Source organism: Elgaria multicarinata, chromosome 1 (genome assembly GCF_023053635.1).
Source record: "Elgaria multicarinata webbii isolate HBS135686 ecotype San Diego chromosome 1, rElgMul1.1.pri, whole genome shotgun sequence".
NCBI classification, from domain to species: Eukaryota; Metazoa; Chordata; class Lepidosauria; order Squamata; family Anguidae; genus Elgaria; species Elgaria multicarinata.
The window spans coordinates 35,029,724-35,053,592 of NC_086171.1; the positions used below are offsets into that span (position 1 = coordinate 35,029,724).

General features: G+C 40.4%; 1 protein-coding gene across 1 annotated transcript in view; it reads left to right on the forward strand.

The window, feature by feature from the left end:
* The window catches only part of PTPRN2 (protein tyrosine phosphatase receptor type N2), a 690,139-nt gene that overhangs the window by 572,980 nt on the left and 93,290 nt on the right, over nucleotides 1-23,869 (forward strand). The window contains exon 13 of the mRNA XM_063147608.1: nucleotides 3,396-3,611. Coding sequence (XP_063003678.1) covers nucleotides 3,396-3,611 — 216 coding nt within the window. The remainder of the gene's footprint in view (nucleotides 1-3,395; nucleotides 3,612-23,869) is intronic.

A 23,869-nucleotide genomic window follows, 5' to 3' on the forward strand; every position in this document is an offset into this window, starting at 1 on the left:
CACGGAAGTAAGGCCCACTGGGTTCAATGAGACGCCCAAGGAAGCATGCGTAGGGCTGCTGCCCAAAGTGACAGCTCCTCTGAAAGTAAATCTGACCTCTTCGTTCTGGGCACTTGCTTCCAAGCAAGGGTGACCCTGTGTGTTCCGAGGCCTGCCTAAGCAGGATGCAGATACCATATGGGAAGTGAATGGGTTCCACTTCGGTTCAGGAGCGGGTGCCGGCGCTGGAGTCCCAGGCCGTCGGAAGCTTGCGGGTGTTTTTACAGCCCAGTCCACGCATTGGTTGTTGCGTGGTTTGTGGGTTGACCTCGGCTCGGTAAGGACGCTCAATATCAGCGGCTTTGCAGGAGGCTTCCAGGGAGGGTGCCGAGAACCGGGTCCTCTGCTCTGGCCCAGTTTATCTCTCATAAATAAGGTTTAGCAAAGCCCCTATATGACTAGGGTTAGCGCGTACATAGACTTTAATGGGATTCTTGGGATTATAAACCATACTCAATTTAAGCATGCACATACTGGGAATTCAATCCGAATCGAATGAGTTTTGGATTCAAGATGCATAGGGCTGTAGTACACCAACAGCATAATCCTATGCATGTCTACTCAGAACTAAGGCCTACGGAGTTCCGTTGAACTTACTCCTAGGTAAGACTGTATCGCACTGCTCTCTGAGTAGGCATTGAGCTGTTCGTTTGTATTCCTATGCGCACGTACTTCGAAGTAGCATTGAACTCCAATGGGAGGCGCAGCCTGACCCAAGTTCAGTGGGGCATCTTCTCAAGAATGTGCGCGTGTCTAGGATCGTAGTTTTATAGCCCGATCTGTTTTCTCTGTCGCAGAATCCGTTTACACCTGTGGGACTTACTTGCGGGCTGTGCTTTAGAAGTAACCCTTCCTGAACTCGATGAGATATGCCGCCCTGGGAAGTGTTTCACTATGGCTGAGTTCGGACGACACGCTAATCAACTGTGGTGTGTGTGTGTGTGTGTGTGTGGTGGTAATAGGAACAGAATGGGGAACAACCATTGATTAGCGTGTCGTCCGAACTCAGCCTATATGTTCCAGGGGATTTACTTACTCCAGGGTGCACGGTGTCGCATGCCAACCCCCAACCACGAGCGTTACGGATTATAACAGAACTGTTAATGGGCTGCGGTTGAGAGAAAGAGAGGCCGCTCCGTTCCCTCCCTGCGCGGTAATCTCCAGAGAAAGGAAGCTACGCGCGTTGGGGGTGCGTGGGGGGGGCGGCGGGAGAAAGTGGTCTTGAGGACAGGCAGGCGGGGCCGTGGCGTCGCTGGAGAAGGCGAGCTTCGCGCCTCTTCTTCTTCAGAATCTGTGCTGTGCGCCAGAGGTCCCTCTCCCTCCTTCCCTGCGCCGGGTTAAGGAGGAGAGGCGGCAGGTGGAGACTGGGAGAGAGACTCCTCCCGCTGGCTGAGGAGGCGGGCGGGCGGGCGAGCGCATCCTTCTTTGGTCCCTCCAGCGCTGTGGAGCAGCGGCAGCATCTTCATCTTGAAAGCGAAAGTGGCGCGAGCGGCTGGCGAAGGGAGCCCCTCCCTGAGAGCGCGCCCTGCCTGCCTGCCTGCCGTTCAGTCACTCCCTGCTCTCTGGCCGGCGCGCCTCGCTCCTTTGCTCCTGCGCAACAAAGCTGCGAAGGGCGGGAGGAAGAGTTTGCTCGGACCTGCCTTTCCGTTCCATTAAGCCCCAGAGCCCCGCGCTAAACTGGCGCGCCGCTAAAGCGAGGAGGCTAATTAATGGTCAGCTATTTTCCCAGCCAAGACGCGGCGCTAATTGCTTCGGTGGCCTTTCTGATTCTAAGATTTAAAAGACAGAAAGAGAGAGAGAGAGAGAGAGAGAGAAAAGAACCGGAGCGGGGCCTGACACGAGAGCCGCTTGTGTACGTGGCTAGCCGGGAGGAAATTAAGCGGCGGCCAGCTGAATGCGGAGCAGAAAATTACTAAAGAGAGGCGAGATAATGAATAGGCCGGGCCAGGCATTCAGGGGGGGAAATCCATTTTGTTACCCCGCGAAATGAGGTGGTGGAAAGGACTTGGCTAATTGTTCTCATCTTGTAACAACCAGAGCTGAGGCAGGGGCGTGCTTTCCCATTCATTTCCCTGGTAATTGTGAAGCGCTGGCCAAATGAACGAGCCGGCAATCTTGCGTGCCTGGGCTTTTCATAGCCATGTTGCGATTTTAATTGTTGCTAATATAGCTTATAATGAAGCTAATGAGGGGAAATTATTGGACAACTTTTCAGCGCATGGAGACGAACGAAAAGCATCGCCAGGATTTCTTTTCTGTCGCTGCACGCACACGCACACACGCATGCACACAATTGCACACATTTTTAAAAACAGCAAACCTGGATGAGTTTGGAAACGTTTCCATTCCCCCGTCCCCTGAAGAGAGAAGGGGTGAACTTACTTTTGGTTTTGTTTCCAGGGAGGAAGAAAAAAGAGCTGGATTCTGCTCTTCCCATTTGAAAACCCTCCTTCCTCATAAGCAAAAAATAAAAACGAAATGCTAACTGAGAAGAGTAATTTTTTAGAAGCCAATTGGACAGATTTTCAGGATGATTTGTCAAGCAGAGGAAATCCACGTTCCACTTCTTATATATAAATATATATATATATATATAAGGAAAACTAACTATAACGTAGATCAGGTTTATTATTGGAATATATATTTTCCTAGAATAATTTCAATAGGATCCTATATGCAGTTTAACTAGAGTTTTAGCTCTTTGGTGAACAATGAGGCAAGGTATGTGTTGTTAAAAAATTACCTTTTTAATGAGTGGGGATGAAAACTTGGGCCTTTCTTTTCAGATAAATCTGGATTGATTTGCTGTGTGTTTGTGTGTGTGTTTTGGTCTACTTTATTTAAGGCTACAGTCCTATGTACAGGATTTGGGAGAAAGCCTCACTGAATTCCATGCCACTTATTTCTGAGTAAATATGTATAAGATTGGGCTGCCTGTGCAATCTGAAATACACTAAGTGAAGGCAAATCTCATTGAACATAGTGAAATATAGTAGATTTTTATAGATCTGTTAGCAGTGGACTTGCAAGTTGGATTCCTAGAAAAGCCCATGCCAAAGAATCTGGATCAATTACAACATATGTAAAGACCAACAATAAATAGTGCAGTGATATACATACCTACTTAAAAGTACGACTTACTGTGTTCAGGGGAGCTTATTTCCTAGTAACTGTGTATAAGATTGCACTCACAGTTTCTTTAAAATATTATTTTAAATGCTTGATTGAAATTTTATGGTATGGAAGTATTTTCAAGTGGTGGTTGCTAAGTTTCTGCTCTTGCTGCTTTCTTAAAAATACTATTAAATGAAACATATAAAGAGAAAATATTTAAATATCCCCCTTTTTTTATACAGAAAAGCAAGTTGCAATTTTTGCCCCACCGTGCCCAGGAGGAGGAAGACACCACCAAATTCATCATACTGACACTCCTCTCCATTGCTTGCATTTTGGGGGTTCTTCTGACTTCTGGGGTCATTTACTGCGTCCGACATGGCTCTCATCACAAACTGAAGGAAAAGCTGACTAGCCTGGGCTCTGATACTGGCTCCGACGCTACTGCCGCTTATCAGGTAAGAGGCTGTCTTCTCCACTCCATCGGTTCTTTATTTTTCTCAGATACTTAAACCATTATTTATTATCCCACACATGAGGGAGTGCTGCTTTTATTTATTTATAGCTGAGGTAGGTTTTTTCTTTAAACAATGCCTTACTTGGAGTCCCTCCATTAATATTCCCCCGATAGACTATAACAGCTTTTTATTGCTAGTTATTAATCTTGGCTATTCTTGTAGCTTGCTGTAAATATGCCTCTAATTAGAAACGTTAAAAGAAGTAGTTGCCAATTGCATTGCCTCTGGACCCCCCCCCATTAATATCTAGAAACTGTCACTGCGCTGTAGATATTAAAAACAATACAATTTATGAGGCATGGATCATACAGTTATCTGAAGGCGTCCCTCTCTTTGAATCATTGACTTCTTGGAAGTCTGATATGAAAAGAACCTTTGACCTGCACAGTTGTCAGTTTCTCCCATTATTCAGATAAATTGGAATGTAATGCTGATAAATTTGCACTAGCTAGAGAAGTTAAAAGCAGGCCTGTTTTATTCTGAGAACAATAGCAGCAGATATGTGCCGAGCAACAAGAAAAAGATAATAGATGAATCTTCTGCAATAAATTATGAACTAGGATAAAAGGTGTGCTGTTTCAGAAACATTCGCAAAGAACTGACAGCTTATTTCCAATACACAATCCATATATTTGGTTGTCTGCATGGACATTTTGTATATTATATTGAATGGTGTATCATTGAAGAAATTATATGGTTACATGACTAGGGTCCATAAATCTTAACATTCCTATAAAATTCTCTGAAATCATATAAGAATACTCAGAAATTCTAAATACATCTTTGGAACAATGAGCTGTGCATTCAAATTATAAAATATTTAGAACACCTTTTGAGTTAGTTTCGTTTTATTATTTTTACCATTATATTTCAGATGTACTTGCTTCTGTATCCTAGAGTACAGAAGGTGGAATTTTGAAATGCTCAAAGATATTGTACCATGTCCTGCTTGTTCAACCCTGGCCGATGGCTGGTTGGCCACTGTGTGAACAGAGTGCTGGACTAGATGGACCCTTGGTCTGATCCAGCATCAGGGCACTTCTTATATGGATCCACCTTTCTCCCTCTAATTTCTCTCTCTCTCTCTTTGTACAGTCATCTTTGTACTCACTGTGTTTTCCTTCCTGAGGGAGGGAAACATTGCATACCCATGAAATTTTCAGTAAGAGTTGTGAATTCAAACATGTGCCAAGTTATTAGCATTTCAGGGGAAGAACTTTCAACTTGAATTTTAAGCATAAGGAGAAAACTCTCTAAAGTAAAGAAGTAATGCAGAAAGAATGGATTATCAAAGAGAGAGGGGGGAAAGAGATTTTCAGGGGAATGAAGGTACATCTGTTGAAACCAAAAAAGTGTGTAAATAATACTGAACTTAAACTAGTTTTGTTTCTGTGGTTAAACTGTAATTATTTTTTAATGTAAAGTGTTAAATTGTAAATGATAACAGATCTCTTTTTGTTAATGCATATAAATTTAATAAACTGAGACAAATCATACTTATTTGTGATAAGTAAGAGGACAATCTTCTCTGTGACAGTTCTAATTAATAGTATCTGAAATTAAAATCATGCTCTTCCAGCAGGAAAATTGTTTGAATTTCTGGGAGTGACCTTTTTGCCATTTCTCTTGGGGCACACTGGTTAAGTTGATATTGATTTTATAATGAGCTCTGGTTTGTTTAATAGGAATCTGTAATCCAGATGCTAAATGAAGTCTAGGCTTCAGTTCTTCCATTTTCATCTATGATCTTTTTTAAATTGCTAAAATTAGATCTAAGAATTAATAGTATACACTTAAATTTATTTTTATTTTTAAATTAGCATTTTAACATAGCAATCCTATGCATGCCCACTCCACAGTAAATCCTATTGAGTTCAATGGGGTTTACTTCCAGGTAAGTGAGTATAGGATTGCAGCCTAAATCAAATTTTCAATTATAGTTGAAGTTTCTCCACCACCACTTCACCCAAATAGACCCATTGGTTCTTGTTATGACAGCGATGATAAGTGTAAAGGTAGGATGTTGTGAATTTAAATTCAGGTTTTGATGGAGGGCATGATTTTTGTGTTCTTGAAATCAAAATAATGTCTGCCTTTGAATTCAATTGCAGTCAAAGCACAATACAAGATAGTAACCAAACCAAATCATGAAACATTAAATGCCCGTTTTAGCATCACCCGGTGGTAGTTAAGTAAGAAGTTCTGTTTATTTTGCTCTCAAGTAAAATTAGTGGCAAAGTCTTATCTTGTGGTCTCTGATAAACTAGAATTCATTCTTTAAGTTCTTAACTAATTAATATCATTGTTCTGTTAATTTTAAAGGAATTCTTTAAAATCTTGAGGGAATATAGATTTTCCCACCACTTCACCTGTTCGGAAAAAAATTCATGTGTTCAATAACCATGGGGCGATCAAACAAAACATTTTTGTAATTGGAAGTTTTGTGTGGTATTGTTGACCTAGGGCTACACGAGTGACTTACAGCATTACAAGGAACGTACAAAAGCTAAAGTTTGCATGATGTTTTTCTCACCATATTGAGAAAGTGATGGCACAAGGTAATCATTCTCTGATTTTGCCAGGCATTACTGAAGAAGAAAAAGTATTTTAGTGTAGGTACAACAGAAAAAATGCCATTGAAGCGAGCCTAAACACAATGATTCCACCAGCTTTCAGTTGCAGTCCTCACTTACTAAAGCATAACTGCAATTTAACTTAGGGGGACATCTTTGAGTAAGCATATTTAATAGGAATGTACTGCATATATCTAAAATTGAGTAATGTATATTTGTTTTCATATGCAGCCTAATATAGCTGCAGCACACTTTTGTTTAAATATTACATCCATATTTTTCCATGTGATGTGAATAGGGTAGAAAATCAAGTATATGAATATAATTGGCAAATAATGTGTTTGACTGTCATTCTTATATCTTCAAAATATTATATTATTCATATGAATAAACCTTATCGACTTTCTCAGTCTTTCAAAACAAAAACAAAACTCTCAATATCCATCTGTCCCCTTAATCCAACCATGGGACTTCAAGATGTTTGTTTACCTATGAATACAGCATGGCCCTTGCAGTAGCTTTGATTCTAATTTATGTGCTGTGGTAATGGGGAAGTGAACATCGAGGGAGAAATGACAAATCACATTGTCAGTGAGAGAACGCTTCCACTGCTACTCTTGCAGGATTTTATTTTAGGGTGAAACCTTAGTCTTATTGAAGTCAGTGGTAAAGCTTCAACTGACTTCAGTGTGTGCATGATCTCATCAAGAGGTTTTGTAATAATCATGCTGTGCACGTAGCCCATAGTTGTTGAGGCATAATGAATGTTATGAAACATAAATCTACTATGCACCAATCGGTAGCTGTTCTCTTTTTTTCCTTGCAAAATATTTCACACACGTATTGTGTGCCTGATCCAGTTTCTTTTGGCAAATAGGGTGCAGAGCATTTAAGACTTCATTAATAATAAATTAAACAAACCAAATCTGTCAGCCATCAAAGAACCTTTCAAGTTGTCACCTTTTGAAATACAAAATGGCAGACTTGCATAACACTTTGAACATTTGGAATTGTATTTATGAAATGGGGGCCTGACAGATATAGTTGGTTTGTGAATTTTGCTTTGTTTTGCTTTCTTTTGAGTTTAGAAAAAATGCACATAATCAATGTGTTCTTGTTTTTTTGGGAACAGAAAATAAATACTTTGGTTTCAGCAGTTCGTCTTTCTACAGTCCATGTGAAATACAATACATTGTGAATTATCACATGTGCATAACGTGCAGTACATGCATGGACACACACCATCTACTTTTGTGTCCATTTTAATACTTTCACATCCTTGCCTAATTGCACGTGTAACAATTGATTTAAATCAGTGTCAGAACCCAGGGCATTTAGAGATTCTTATTACTTCCACTAAAAATCCTTAAAGGAAAAAAAATACTCTTCTTTTTTAAAAACAAAAACCAACCTTTCGTTGCTTTAGATAGAGCCAGTTTAATATTCTATGAACGCCAGCTTCCTATTGTGATTTTTGTAACCAAAGCTCCAAAGAAATCTTTAGCAGTTGCTCGATATTTTGCAACATTGAGCTGGTCTTGCTTGCATGCTTTGAAGCCTCTAGTTAGTACATAGCCCTAGGTGTGTGTGGGGAGAGGGAAGCATTCAAGCATGGAGTGCAAGGGGGACAGTGTGTAAACATTGCCAGTAAGTGCATATTTTCATTGTCATTGGTGCCATCAGTGAGCAATTTATTAATGGCCATGTGCATTGATGATTGCTGCTCTTTAGGGATGCTCTACTGGTCCTGTTCCAAGAGATGTTTTTCTGATTCTAACTGCACTCTGGCTTTTGACCCCTACATGGCAGAGTGCTGTGCCAGGCAAGACGATGCCAAGTCACCTCGCTTGCATTATAATTTTGAATTAGAGAACTTTATTAGTGAACATAATCTCTTAGGCCACTGGTGATTATCACTAAATCATAGTTCCGGTGAGGGATTAGTCTTCATGTTGAAAAAGAATGATGCTGAACTCACTAAGCTTACCCCTTTGTACCTATCAGATCTTACCAAAGACGAATGTAACAAAGTAGTGTGCAAGTCAATTGGAGTTGTGAAGCATCTCTAAACATCACAATAAACTAGATATACCTCTTTCCATGGCCAGAGATCTGTATTCAAGATTCTAATTTCTGTTAGGAACGTATGAAATTGCTGTCATTATCACCTATTAATGGTGATAGGTATTTTGCTTGCTGAATCCAGTGTTGTTAAGATTGTGCACTAAAACATTAAGAACCCCATTCGCTGGGATTTATGATGTGATACAGAGGCATAAACCCTTTCCTGACTCAAAATCACTTGTACAATTTACTTTTAAGTACTTTGGGTTGTCTTCAGTCAAAATCAAAGGAACTCTCTTCTCCGCTTGAATAGCCTCCCCCACTTTAATATTTTATCCTAAGATGCCATTTTTCAGATTGTTTTTGACAAATAATGTTTAGAATGATACATCTAAGAATAGTGTGTGTCCTGAGTTTTCTGTGTTTAATCTTCCCTCCAACCTTGTATTGTCAAATATGTTTCTATGTATACAGTAGTTGTTACGTTAGATGACTCAGTATTTCTGCATTTAGCTTACAGAATGTGTCTCATAAATTTATGTACCTTTTATGTGATACTGAACACCAGCTTGCTCTAAAATAGAACAGAAACAACTTTGTAAAACAGTGGAATCTAATAAACTGTATAAACTTAGGAAGAAAATAGGATCTCTTTGCAATTGTATCAAATCATCAGACAAGTTCAAATACCATCTTTGGAAGAGACTAACAGCATCTGACAAGCTGGGATATTCAAAATGTTTAACATCGTAACATATGACACAGAGAATCACTCTGTCCTAGGAGACCTATATAACAGCTCAGCATTATGAGTGGTGTTGAAGCAATTATATGTGTGCGGAAAACACTGCAGATACATATAGAAGAGAAGGATGGAAGTTAAGCATTGATGCAATGTAGGGAAGGGGCTTGGGGGTGATGTTAGGATTTTTATATTACTGTGTTGGTGTTATGAAACATAATTTATCCTGATATTAAAAATGAAGTATCTCTTACACTGAATGATAGGATAGATTAAAGTAGACTACTAATTTATATTTGTTAGAAGTTGTTAAGACTTATTTTCAAACCCTAATTGGCTAGGAAAAAATCTTATTTGCATTTTTAAAACAGCCGGATTTGGGGTTTATAAAATAACTTTTGTAAACCGCCCAGACAGCATTGGCTATGGGGTGGTATATAAATTTAATAAATAAATAAATATTTAATGCATGAATGACTGCATAGTTAAACTAGAATGTCCAATTAAGTAACAGTTTATAGTTAATGTATCACGTGATACAGATATAGATATGAATAGTGCATTATTAGCTGCAGAGATTTAACTGGATAAGATTAAGACTAATTGCTTGAAACCAAAGGAAGTATTTACATTGGTTAGTTCAGCACAAATATTTTATTAAAAGTTAATTAAACACTGTGTGCCTGAGGCTGATGTTGGACCAAATATACTGGTGCTAACAGGTGGAGTTGATCAGGCCGAGGTAGATAAAAAGTACCACAATCATTCTCGTCATTCATCTAGCCTTGTAAACCAATGTGGCTTTGATTAATATACTGCCAGCCTTTATTTTCCAACAGCAACATACTCTGTGTCAGTGTATGTTTCTATAGATAGATGAGTTTTTAAAAACCACTTTTAACTACCTCAGGTATTTCTTGCAGCATTTATTGGTATTGTTAAACACCAGCATTATGCATAGAGATTACTGCATTACAGGATTGTTTTGATAGGTCCTGTATACCTTATTTGTCAGAACAGGACCTGGATCTTTCATTTGGTCTGAGCTGATCTGATTTCCAAAACTTTGGTCTTACCAAAGGGAGCTTGTCATTGTCTGGCTGCAGAAACTCATTTATCTCTTTGGGCTACATTGTTTGCATTGCCAAGTATTAGCCACACGCTTCTGCAGTGGTGGGTCCCACCCCATCCCTTGGGACTTCCAGTTCTAGGATATACAAATGTGCAGACAGAATTTCTACCCTTAGTGGGAATATAGATTTTGCTATCATCATGGTTTTACTGTTTTCTCAAGTTTTTCTAGCTTCATAGTAGGAGGGTTTATAAAGGAAACCTGTAGGACACCCTTCCCCAACCTGATGTCCTCCATTGTTTCCAGTCAGAACGGCCAATGGCTATGCGGGCTGAAGAGCATGGGAGTTACATCTGGAAGGCACTAGTTTGGGGAGGGATGCTCTAGCAGTTTAAATATTAGGACAAGGGAAAAACTGAAACTTTGGGCCCGTTCAGCAGAGACCTTAAACCATGGCTTTAACCATGGTGGTTAAGCCAGAAAGCCAGGCTGTGTTCAGAAGACACCTTAAACCATGGCTTTAACCTCTGTGAATAAGGCTTTTTGCTTTATTCACCTTGGTTAAAGTTGTGGTTTAAGATGTCTTCTGAACACGGCCTGGCTTTCTGGCTTAACCACCATGGTTAAAGCCATGGTTTAAGGTGTCTTCTGAATGGGGCCATAGTCTTGTTTTGTTCCATTGTTAGAGAACTCTATCTGTAATACTTCTGTTAGGAAATAAGTGTTGCTGGGTAAGTTGGGAGAACAACATTTCTCCAAGGCAAACTAAAATTTACAAATACATTTCATGGTATTCTCCAGAACAAGGAAGAAGTGGCACAGCAGTCTGAGTTAAATCTTCAGGAGACTATCATTTAAAGTAATTAACTCAAACCTCGCCCCTTGCATTCTTTATTTCTTGGATTTTTTTCAAAAACATTTTTATCCTAGTAAATGCTTGCCATGCCCATTGGGTGCCATGCTGTCTTACAGACCAAATAAATATTTATGTGGTGAGAGAATGGTAATGACATAAGGAAAAAGAACAGAAAATGAATTGAAAGACGCCATTTAATTTGAGGTGGTATTCCTGGCTTTCCAAAACATAGCATACAGTAATATCTCAAGGATTTCCCCTGGATGAGTTTGGTATGTGAAGCTGGTTACTTATTAGTTTCAGAATGTTTGTGCTCATGAAAGAAACTTTTCTAACTCAGAGATTCATGTTCCTGAATTTGGCGCACTCTTGGTGACAGGAGGGGAAAGCAGCTGGTACTAGACAAGTTGGCACTATTCTTTGTTCCCTCCTCCAGGCAAGCCAGAGTAGCCAGCATATAGTGCTGGCTCTGAATCCTTTTGCCAGAAACTACTGGGACTTTGTTCTGCAATAGCTGTTAGTTTGATTTCTATGCTTGATGTGATGTCTGCTACTTAGATGACAGATCTCTGCTCTAGCTCATTGCACCGATGCTTTCTGGAAAACTCTAACCCGCGTCTTTCTGACACAATGGCTAATTGCCTATCTCTCCGTGTGACTGTTTCAGGAGCTGCTATTAAGCAACAGAACAGTGTGGATTTTGCTTATAGCACAACAATTAGGGTCTATGCATGTCCTTAAATGGACAAGAGTCATTCGTAGCACATATCACACGTCGTATGGAATGGAGTGGGTAGCGAAGTGGTGGCAAGAGAAGGAGAGGTTTATGGCTGAAATGGGATGTCATGCCGTTGTGTTTGCCTCTGCAACACAATTTTTGTGGGTTCGTGACAATAAATCCTTGCTTTCCTTTGAGGTCCCCCTCTCTTATATGATCTATTTGATGCAGAGACATGACACATAATGATCAGTCTCCCCTGAAGTCTCTGTTGCTGGATTGTACCACTTCAGATTGTAAGTGGGAGACTGAATGTTTGAAAGCTTATTTGTTGTTGATTATGATGATTATAATTAAGAATAATAATGATCTTTAAGAATAATAATGATCTTTAAAAAAAGAAGCTCCCTGCACTTTTGGGAGAAGACTACACTAGAACCTTCTCTCTAACATGCTAGTTCTCAATGTGCAAGGATTTCTTATATGTGGGGTAGTACTCATTTGGATTTCTCCTCTGCAGTCCGAATCTGCATGGTCCTGTGACAGGTACATCACAAGAGGCTCCTCCTCCTCAGCAGTAATTCACCTTTCCCTATAGTCCCCTATTGCTGGTCCCCTCTCTGTCCTCTGTGCCTCTCTGCTTCTCTCTTCACCTGCCACTATCACCTACCCAGTACACTCTCCCCCCCCCACGAAAATCCTGAAATGTGTACACCTGCATGGCCATATAGTGATGAATGCTGTAGTCAGGAGGCCACATAGGCTGCTACTACTATAACATGATTCTGTAGGTGCAAGAACCTTTAAGGCTGGAGGATGTAAGAGTTGCAGGTGTCTAAATATAAGATGCAAAGACTCCTATGAAGCAATGATATTTTACTTGACTGGTATGTGTTGTTTTTAAAAGCATTCCTCATAGAACTGGACATGACATGCATTCAAAATGTGTATAGGGAGAGTGCCTTTAGATATTTCCGCACCTGAAGTGAAAAGTCAGCTAGGAGCTCTAGTTTAGAGCTTAGTTTAAACATAAAAAAGGCACTTGCAGACAAATCAGAGACAGGGAGCAGATTCCTGCCATGTCCCTGAAATAGCTGCTTCATGTTGCTTCACTTGTTTGGTTTGTTTGGGTTTCTCCCCTTGGTAGAGTTCAGGACAGGTAACCATTTGAGTATTCTGCCATATCCTGGACCACTAGAAGCCAGTTTGAATAAAAACCACTTCCAGAAGACATGTTTTCTTTTTCCTCTAGAGGATTTCTGGCCATTGCAGTTCTGATTAAGTGCATAGGAGAGGTATTTTATCAGGGGGATGATGATCTCTTGGACAGAATGGGCTGAAATTGATTAAATGCAGTTGGCATAAGTAAGATTGCCATTAGCGTTGTGTGTTGCCAGGAGTGTGTCATGATGTTTATAGTAGCAGAGTTTGGAGGGTTAGAGACAACTAGGCCAAATAAGGACATTGTCAATGGTTTTTAGCTCTGGATCCTCTGATTGATTCAGGAGCAGTGTTTCTACTTTACAATAAATCTTTTTCTTTCTTTCCAATCTGAGTAGAAGTTTGCACCTCAAAAAGGCTTTTCAGCTACTTCTGACTATTATTTAGATAAAAAGAGGATGAGATCAGTCCTTAAATGAAAATGAAGGAACTTATATTTGGAGATGTAGGAAATGTATCACAAATTCTTTGTCCTCCTACTTCATTTGTGGCCCATTGCTAATCTTCATGTATTCTAGTGTTTGTGCTTTTGGACTCACACGTCATTGATCCTGTGGTAGAAATGAGTGAGCTTGTTGGCTCCTGCGGTGTTCTCTTCCCCGGCCCCCAGTGCCCTAAGAGGTGATTGACTAGAGGGAGGAGATGGACACCTGGGCTTCTTTTCCCACTGCCCAGCTAGGAGGAAGGCACTGAAAATGGATTTTTAGATTAGGTCCAGGACTGGATTGAGAGACAATCCCTCTTCCTCCAGCAGACAATCCCTCTTCTGTAGGTAAGATGACAGAAACCTGTGCATGGGGCATGGACTGGAGGTCATATTTTTGTAGTACTGGAGGATCTCCAAAGTAAAGGAAAATTTCTTTATTTTTAAAAGACATCTTTCATAAGAGTGGATAGACATTTTTTCCCCATTGGGTTGTTGTACTAGAAATTGGTGCCACTCCATGAAACTGATTGGCAACAGTGTTGCTTAATGTGCTGCTCCAGACACGTGTGCGAACTTACTTACCTCCTCAGTATATGCACTTGTTAAGGGACCTTTTAACTTGGCAAAAGGATGTTTGACAGGAGGAACCCAATGGGGCTGTTGCACAACACAATAGTCCACCGTGTGAAGTACATGCGGCCATCATTTTGAATATGAGCTGTAAGAATCCAACTCGGTGTGGTGTCACTGTTTAGCATTTTAGTGACACTAGCTAATAAAGGAAGTTCTATCAGTTCTAGGTATTCTGTGCTTCTGTGGAATAAAATGTTTTAAAGCAATAAAATAATACGAACATTCATTTCAACAATTTACAGCCCTCCAAGTGCAGATTCTATTTTACATCTTGTATAGGTGTTGTGCTAAAATTTCCCAGGCATGTTCCAATATAATACAGTCTCCAGTGGCCAAGAAGCCTTTACTTTTGTATTTCACATTTAGTAGCTGAATGCTGCTGCTTTTTCTGTTGTCATTATTTAGACACAAGTACAATGGCTTCAGCAAGATTGTACAAGAGAAGCTGTGGTAAGGGGTAAGCATTTTTAGAATTGGGTTATTTAAAAATAAATAAATCCTAGCATAAAGAAAATACCAGTATTTGTGCAGAAGGAATCTTATTTTACTATAAATTACATCACCAAGATGATAAATGAATTGGATTTTCTCTGCACAGTTATTTCTTGCTAGCTTCTCTAACTTATGCTAGAGATAAACAAATGAGAATATATAGTATAAATTTGACACTTTGTTTACAAGGCTCACATTATGGACCAATGGATGTGTCAGCCACAATTTTTAGAAATAATAATAATAATAATAATAATAATAATAATAATAATACCATTCCTCAGATTGCAAAGCCTGAAACTGAGCATTATAATGTTAACTGCCCAGAGTCTGAGAATACAAATGCCTTTAATCAAATGGAATTATTTTACTGTTCTGTGAAAGCACTTTCAAATAGGATTTGGTAGACCTAAGTATATTGTGTCATTCTCAAATGATGTAACTGCTCTTCTTGTTGGGGTTCTACTCTATTTTGGCATTCTATTCAGAATCTGATTTGTTTCCTTTCCCCCATCTGCACCATACATGGCTGATAGGACTATAGAAAATAAGACAGCAGGGCTTACATGTCTACCAGGTTTCAGTGCTACCTTGGAGACTCATAATAGGTTCAGTTCTTCCCTTCTACTTTGGCTCCTGTTGTAGTTCCAGTGAATTAACTTTTTCCCTGTGTCTCTCTCAACCTGCCCTTGTCTGTCAAGCTTGTAGCTATCCCCAACAAGGCTTGCACCCAGAGCTTCTGTGAATAGCTAGCAGAAACCAACACAAAGATTTCTGGTGTTGATTGTTCATCAGCAATGAAGTGCAAGATCAGGGCTGGTATCAAAGGCCAGGAATAATTGGGCACCTGCTGAGGGTTCACACCCCAGCGTGGGCCTATTGGCAAGATCCCCCTAGAGTGGATCCTCCTCTTCACCATTTACTTGCTTGTTAACTTGCATGTCACTCTGACCAAGACAACAGCAGTAGTGAAAAGGTGGAGCAGTAAATGCCACTGCCTACTTGCTCATTGACTCTCTTCCTGTCAAGCAAGCAAATGGTAGTAAAGAGGTTGAGGAGCAATAGCAGCTGGTGACCATAGTGGGGGGAAGGTAGACTCACCAAGGGCTTAACCACACCGTTTTATGGTTAAGCAGCAGGGTTTAGCATGTTGTCTGAACCAGGCCACCGTCTTGCCCAAGGGCCGTCAAAAACCCGGAGCAGGCCCTATGCAGGACTCCTATTTTTTTCGTTAACTATATCCAACCTAGTGTTTCATATAGATTGTACAGCACATCTAATGGCAGGAATGGCTCAAACACTGTTCACCTGGAGACGTTATGCTTAGTTATTCCAGTAAGAGCAATACCTCAATGGTATAATAAATGTAATCTCTCTCTCTTTCTCTCTCTCTCTGCACTCATTTGCAACTGTTCTTGTCAGATGAGGTATGTTCCTACCTTTATTTACTGTAACAACTGAATATAATTTCTAGGCCCACATGAAAGGTGGAAGCGACTTCCAAGAATTCAGTGTGCTTCATTCAAAGTCATCCCACAGGGAATGTAAGCATCCCATGCCAGTTGTCTAGCTGCCTTTCTAAGCTCCTGTAAAAATAAAACAGAGGCAGAGCAGAAAAAAGGGAACAAAATACAGATGTGGAGGTAGGGAAGGGGGAAGCAAGGAAGAGACATGGGATCAGGATCCCTCTACAACACCTGTTTTCCTGGATGGACAACATGGAGAAATACACTTAAGATGTCCTTAAAGGAGAAGCAGCCCCTGGCATGGAATAAGAGGAAAGATGTGGGAAAAGAGTGCAAGATATGTTTTGTTTGAATAGGACCCCCAGGTGATCTCCCGGCAAATGGCAGGTATGATGTCAGCACCTGGACTGGACTGGACATGCTGAGGATTGCTGGGGAAATAAATAAATAAAGCATCTTTATTTGTTTATTTATTTAAATGTTTTATATTGGGGAGGGGGCAGCTGGCTTGGCATGTACATGGTTATAGATGCACATTTGGTCATTTTTGCTTTTAATATATATTATCCTTTTAAAAAAAATATTGGTGCTTATCCCCAAGTAAATGTGTTTAGCCTTATAATGGCAGAAGGAAACTCCCTTTTTATTCCCATTGTCATGATGGTGCTGTATTTTAAGACAGCTTTAAATGCAAAACAGAGTATTTCTTATTTCTCAGTGTTATTTTTCTGTTCTAATGTATCAGAAATGTAGAAGCAGTTGTAAAGCATGGAATGGGGAAAGAGAAGAAAACTGTTGTGTGCTTCCTAACTGAAGTAATACTATCTAATGCCTAACTAATCTCCCACCGCCCCTAAATATGGCTATTAATTCCAGAGCTTCAAATTACCTAGCTGCACTACTGTTGTCAAGTGTACTGTCTGCAGTGAGCTAGGGTGAAAAAATGCAGTAAGTAGTGTCTTTAACCTTTCCAACTTTAAGTAAGTGCCAAGCTACACTTGGTGCCTTAGTGTTTTTCAAGTGGGCTGTCTGTGCTGCAGTGAACGAGGACAACCATAACAAAAGCAGTAAGTGTCTTAAACCATTTTTTTCTAAATTTGATAGGTAGTAGATACTACCTGGGTAAGGTGGTGTCAGCCTTGCTTGTACTATGTGACTGGTTGGCATGCAAGGCAGTTCCTAGGCTTAGTCATATGGTTCCTACAGCTTTGTATTTCGGGGCAATGGTAAAGTTCAAAGCTAGCGGGGAAAAGGCAGCAAGATCACAACAAGCCATGCCTGGCAAGGGTAATTCGGTAAATCAGGTGGCATGTGCGAGGTGGAGGGGTTAACAAGGTATGTTGTGCGAACTGGGCCACTGTGAATGAGAGAGGAAGATGGAGAGCTTTGAGGGTCTGAGAAGAGAAAATCTACACAATCCAGGTCCTAAGCTGAGCAATCTCCAAGGCCTACTTTTCTCACATCCTACAGCTGCTGATTTTCTCCCATAATTAGACTATTGGGCTTAGCCTAGGACCTGCATCTCCCAGTAGTTCTTGTTTCCTGAGCCTGACCTGAAAAAGGAAGTGCTCATGTTCTGAGAAGGAAGAAGCTAGGGCTAGGCTGGAAAAGGGGTGGAGGGAATGATGGAGAGAGAGAGAAGGCTGCTGCAGCCTGGGATCCCAGTGGGATCCTAGAACTGGAGCAGGAGAATACTGGCAGCAAAGCAGCAAATTATAGAGCACGCTATGGACCCTTTTGATGGGCATTGCTGGGAAAGCCTGAGAGCAGTAGGGTCTGCTTCGCTGCTCAGTTTTGCAATCCTGCACAAGCCACACAACTTGGCAACATTGGAAAAGCTGGCCCTAAGGGGGTGGCCACTAAGACCACTCTTTCCTCCCAGTGTGCTATTTTCCCTAGGGCATTATTTGCCCTGCCTCCCATTTTCAAATTGACATTTTGGGCAACAGAGCGCCGAGTCCAGCGTATGAATTTCATTTCAGATTCTCACTTCAGATTCCACGGTTCTGGATTCCCTGAACATGAAGTGAAATTAAAAGCAAAACAAAACACAGTGGGGATGTAAGGCAGGCTGTGTTTTTGAGCCTGATGGACACATTTGAGTGCAAGGTCATCTCATCATTCTTTGAAGCAATTCCTTATGTTCCTAATTGCACAGAGAGCTGTTGAATTAGGGAACGCTTGGGGACTTCAATTACAGTCTGCCTGGGAGGTTTCTTTTATCCCCTGTCCGCCCCGCCCCCCCCCCCTCCAAACTTCTGCTAGTCCACATTGTCTGTAAGAGCAATGACGCTTTCCTCAGGGCCTACAACAGCAATCTCTTCCATTTTATGGCTAGGAATCCTAAGCTTGTCGTCCAGGCCTGTTAAAATAAAAATTGGCTTTTTGTTTTTAATTGTCCTTCCCCTTGTTTGTCCTGTATATCAGTAAACCTCAAACCTCAAACTTTCTGTTACCATGTGAGAGTCTCTAGTTTTATTTAGATAGGTGAGGGGAGTGCTTTCTAGTTCAAAATCCTGGTATTAGCAGTAATCATATTATTGTATTTTCTTGATAGTTTCCACTTTAGATTGTTTCCATTTTCATACAACATTGACTCTAAACTTTATGATGAAGGGGCAGCTTCAGTATAATGTTGCTTGTGTTCATGCACCACTTGTCAGGTTCAACCTTTGCCTAGGGAATGTAATCCTATTTTTGTGTTGTATTTTCCAAGCTCACTTTTGAGAACTTGTTGACACAGGTTGTCGCCAAATGGTAGATTTAAATAAATAAATAAAAAACTTGAAGATGGTATGATAAGATCCATTGTTGCCTGTGGTTACATGCTAATTTATTTTGTTGTGCTATTGTCCCTACTCAAACAGGTTTTCCAAGTTTTTGGAGCACTACAGAAGCCTAATTTGTTTGAGCAGAGACAATAGGAGGACAAAATGAGTGTGCACACCAGGATTGTGTGTGTGTGTGTGTGTGTTCATCAACAACATTGTTATTTGTTCTGTCCTACTGTTGTGTCTGACAAGCAGTATTGTGGGTTTGTTCACTCCATGCAGTCCATTGAATTGGCAAAAGGAACCTCCCAAACTTAATAGAAGTCTACTTGAAATACCCCGAACACAAAGAAGAACTCAAACAATTGCATGCAAAGATAAGGAGGCCAAAGGGAAAGTGTATTAATTGCTATGCATGCACACTTTAGTGGAGTGAAATGAAACACCTGTAAGAAATTGATTGAGGGAGTCAGTGCAGGAACTTCTCTTCAAACAATGTGGTTGCACAGTCTACTTGGCCTTGAAGATGGTCACAAAAACCTGGACGAAGCCCTGGAGAAGCCCTGGAGGATACTGTACCTCCACTAGCAACTATAAGCAGCTTTCCAGGAAGCTGCTCTCCCAGCTTGGAAACTATGGATAAAAAGCTCTCCCTGTTTTCTTTATAATTGGCTATATCAAGATAGAAATTATCCTGATGACTAATTTTTCTTTCATGTTGTGTTTTCTCCCAGGAACAATGGGCTCATATTACTTTAGATTTATATCTAATCCCTCTTTCTAAATTGCTAAATTCTTTGCCACAACTATTTCCTTGTAGTAGGGAGTTCCATAATTCAGCTTTCTTTGTATAATCAAGTCCTTGTGTAGAGAAACTGCAATATTATTTCTGTATGTGGGAGAGTTTTTGTAAATTAATTCTTGTGTGAAAAAAATTCCTATCTCGGACTCAACAAATTTAAAGTGATGGTGATTAACTTTCAATCCCTAAACGGCTTGGATGCATGATATCTGAAGGATTGCCTACACCCATACCACATTGCCTGTGGAGAGACCCTTCTCTGTGTCCTACCTAGGCTTGGTTGAAGGCCATAAATGGCTCCACCAATATGGTGAAACACCTTGGCCCTCTCTGGCTGTCTTTTAGCCTGGTAGGCTTTTACCTGCTAATTACCGGTATCTGCTGTTTTATGTAAGGGTAAAGTTTTATTGGAGGTCTCTAGCTTTGTGTTTTTATAGTATTTTATGACTTCGTTATTATAAACTGCTGTAAGCCACCCTGAGTAGTGGATAGGCACTAGAAGGGCAGGAGAAAAATCTGCTCTTACCTTTCTCTAGGGAAGAGAGGCAGGAATTGTAGAGTAGGGATGTGCCATTTATGCCAACTAGTCCAGCCCCGTGCTCAGTGCAGGAATCCAGTATATAACATCCCTGATGGTCTTTACCTGAATACCTTCAATGATGGAGACGACCCCCCGCCACCTCCCTAGGTAGTTGGTTCTATTGACTATTAGGAAGTTTTTCCTGATGTCTGATGAAAATCTGCCTTCCTGTAACTCAAGCCTGTTATTTCATGTCCTAGATTCTTAGATGATAGAGAACAGGTTGTGGCCTCCTTCTGTGTAACAACCTTTAGGCACTTGAATAGTGCTATCATATCCCACCTCAGTCTTTTCTTTTCAAGGCTAAACAAACATACCCAGTTTCTTCCATCTTTCCTCAATGGACTAAGTTTCTAGTCTATGGTCATCTTTGTGACCCTTCTCCAAACCCTTTCCAATTTAACTGAATCCTTCTTCAAGTGCTGTGTCCAGAACTGGACACAGTATTTGAAGTGAGGTCTGACCAGAGCAAAGTAGAGTGCAGCTAATACTTCCCATGATTTAGAAACTATACTTCTATCGATGCAACCTAAATTGAATTCGCCTTTTTTTGCAGCCACATCACACTACTGACTTGTATTCACTATGTGATTGACTACAACTCCAAGTTCCTTTTCACACATACTCTAGCCAAGCCAGATATCCCCCATTTTATATCTGCATTTGATTTCCCTTTCCTAAATGAAGAACTTTCCATTTGTCTCTGTTAAATTTCATTCTGTTATATTCTGCCCAGTTTTTTTGAATTTTGTTTCTATCTCCTAAGGTGTTATCTGCAAATCTGAAACTTCCCCCCTACCTCTTCCCCTACCATTAATAAAAGTTGAAGAGTACAGGCCCAAGACTGAGTCCTGTGGCACTCCACTTGATACCTCCTTCCAGTTTAATGAAGAACCATTGATATGCACTAGCTGAATATGGATCTCCAGCCAGCTGTGGATCCAACTTGAAGTAGTGGCATCAAGTCCACACTTAACTAAGGCCGTTTCTACATCTGCCTTTTTTCCCCTGGATCATTTCTGTCCATCCAAATGCCTTACAGGGGATCCTGGGAGCAGGCATGGACGATCCCTCCATTTTCCCGGGATAACTCTTAGGTGTAGAAAGGGCCTAAGTTGCTAATCAGAATATCACGTGGGACTTTGTCAAATGCCTTGCTGAAGTCAAAATATATTATGTCCACAACATTTCCATGATCTACTAAGGAAATTACTTCATCAAAATGGGGTATGATTAGTCTGCCAGGACAGGTTCTTGACAAATCCATGCTGGCTTCCATTGATTACTGTGTTACTGTCAAGGTGTCTACGGATGAATCTCCCCAGGATGTGAAACACAATGTCTATGGATTGGATCCAGATTTAGGCATGTGCAACTGGGCTGATGGAAGCAGACTTTCTCAACCCCTCCTCTCCATAGCATCCCCTTCAGCCTCCTCAAAATGCTTCACAGAGGGCATGAGGACCCTGCTGAATGGAGTGAGCTGTGGTGTGGGAAGGAAGAGGGAATTTTTGAAAATCAGGGTGTGGAAGTCTTTTGCTAATGGAAGGCAGATGCTGGATCCAGCCTGTATATGTAGAAATCATTCACTGCTTGCTGTTTGGGCTTTACTGTGACTAGTCTCTTCTGATATCCTAAAAGTACAGATTGCTAACATGACACTTATCCAAAATAGTAATGAGTGAATGACAGAAATGTCTCTAGGTGGAGAAAGTAGTAATCAACAACTTGTGCTGATGTGCAAAATATTACCTTTTTTTCTAGATGTTTTTCTGGTCTGGGATCTATTTCAGACTGATCGTAAGTTGAGCTGAGTAAGAAACATAAAAACAAATTTATAAGGGTGGTTATCATCCAGAGGTAGTTTTTCTTCTCTCCCTCCAGCACTCTTATCTGCTTCCTCACTCTCTTATTTAGTTCCTGAATTGATTGCAAGTGGTAGCGCATCAAAAGATTGATTATAAGTGGCTGCCGTTTCACAAAATTAGACATATAAAAAACACTAGATGGACAAAACATTTTGCTTTACATTGGCATTCAACTGTATTACAATTAAGGCTGAATACTTATCAATAATTTGGGGGTAGACGTGGTATGGTGGGAGTGGAACATAATTTACATTTAGTAGAACTATTAACCAAGGGACACTACAAATCTGGGGACATCTGAATTTCATTGTTGAGGTGTGAAAGTGTGTGTGTGTATGGTGGTGGTGGTAAGGAATCATGGGCAAAGTACCTACATGCTGCCCTCTAGTATTATTTATTTATTTATTGCATTTCTTTTCTTGCTTTTTTTTAATACTATTTTTATTATTTATTGCATTTCTATACCGCCCAATAGCCGAAGCTCTCTGGGCAGTTTACAAATGCTATTCAGTAACCAGGTTCTTGTGGCTTGGCTCATACTGGTTGTAGTACAATCCTAAAATAAGGTTAAAATATCATGATTGCAGGGACATTTTACTCGTTTTTTTCCTATATGACTTTGTATCCCTAAGATGGAGCTCTTAAATACAACACCCAGTTTTCCTTATCAATCATGGGGCTACTGTAGTTTCTGTAACTTGAAAGGAAAAAAATATGAGGGCAATGGGTTAGGGTTTTCTATTTTTTTCTTTTTAAACGTAAGGGACTTGCGTTTCTATATAAGCATACAATAGGGACCCTAGGGTCTACCTTGTATTCCCTGCTGTTCCAAGACTTCTGGTCTAATGCCACCTCTCAAAATGCTGGTGTGTTTGTGCTCTTTCTCCCACCCAATACTCTCTGCTTTAAGTTCTAAAAACTGTGACCTTCACATGGAACTGTCTTCAGTCCTTTGATTACTAAGGGACAGATTTATTTTTGTATCCTGAAGAGTAAAATAGAAAGCTCTACAGTCTAGTTTATAGGCACAGGTCTGGTTCATTAGATCAGTATGAGAGCTAGAAGGCTGAGGACAGTGTATTGGATCCAGATTAGTCATTCTTAAGAGAAGACCCAATGAATGAATGAGGCAATTCTAAGTATAACTAAGTCTGTATTTAACCCCTTGAGTTGGATCCAGATTTAGGTGCATGCAACTGGATTGGTGGAAGTGGTCTTTCTTGCTTCCTCCTCTCTACAGCAGCTGCTCCAGCCCTCGGAAAATGCTACAATGGAAGGCAGATCCTGGATCCAACCCATTGTGTTCATTACTTCTCTCTTCCCATGTTGGTGCTCCTGTGAAAAGTCAAAAATGGCACCTTCCAGTATTCAAGGGATCCGTATAAGCTGCTTGAGTCTTTTGAAAAAGTGTGAAGCTATATGAATTATGCTTTAAGAATTCAATGACTTGTGATTCTTAGGCATAGTTTGATTGCATGTATCTTAAATGTACTGTCTACATTGTTTTCATTTGGTGGTCTTTGAGCATTTGATTCAGTTGAGCAAGAATTTGCTAGAGGTTAAGGGCTCTTTTTTAGAATATCTTTGTCTTGGTACAATTCATATCAAAAGTGTAATTTGTACTAGGGTTTGAGAGGCAGTGTGGTATAATTGTTGTTAGGGTGTTCCATAAAGCTCATTGGTGACATTGGGCTCCTCCTTTCTCTAAACTTAACCTACCTCATAGGGTTGTTCTGTAGATAAAAAGGTTGGCCTGATTGCCAGAAATTTGTCCTATGCAAGCACAGTTGAAGTGAATGAGTCATGCCATGATAACGTTCACTGGGATGTTCTTGCACAAGAGACATTTCCGGTGGATTATGCCCATTCTCAAAATATCCCATTTTAAACACAGTAGAAGCTATAATGAAGAT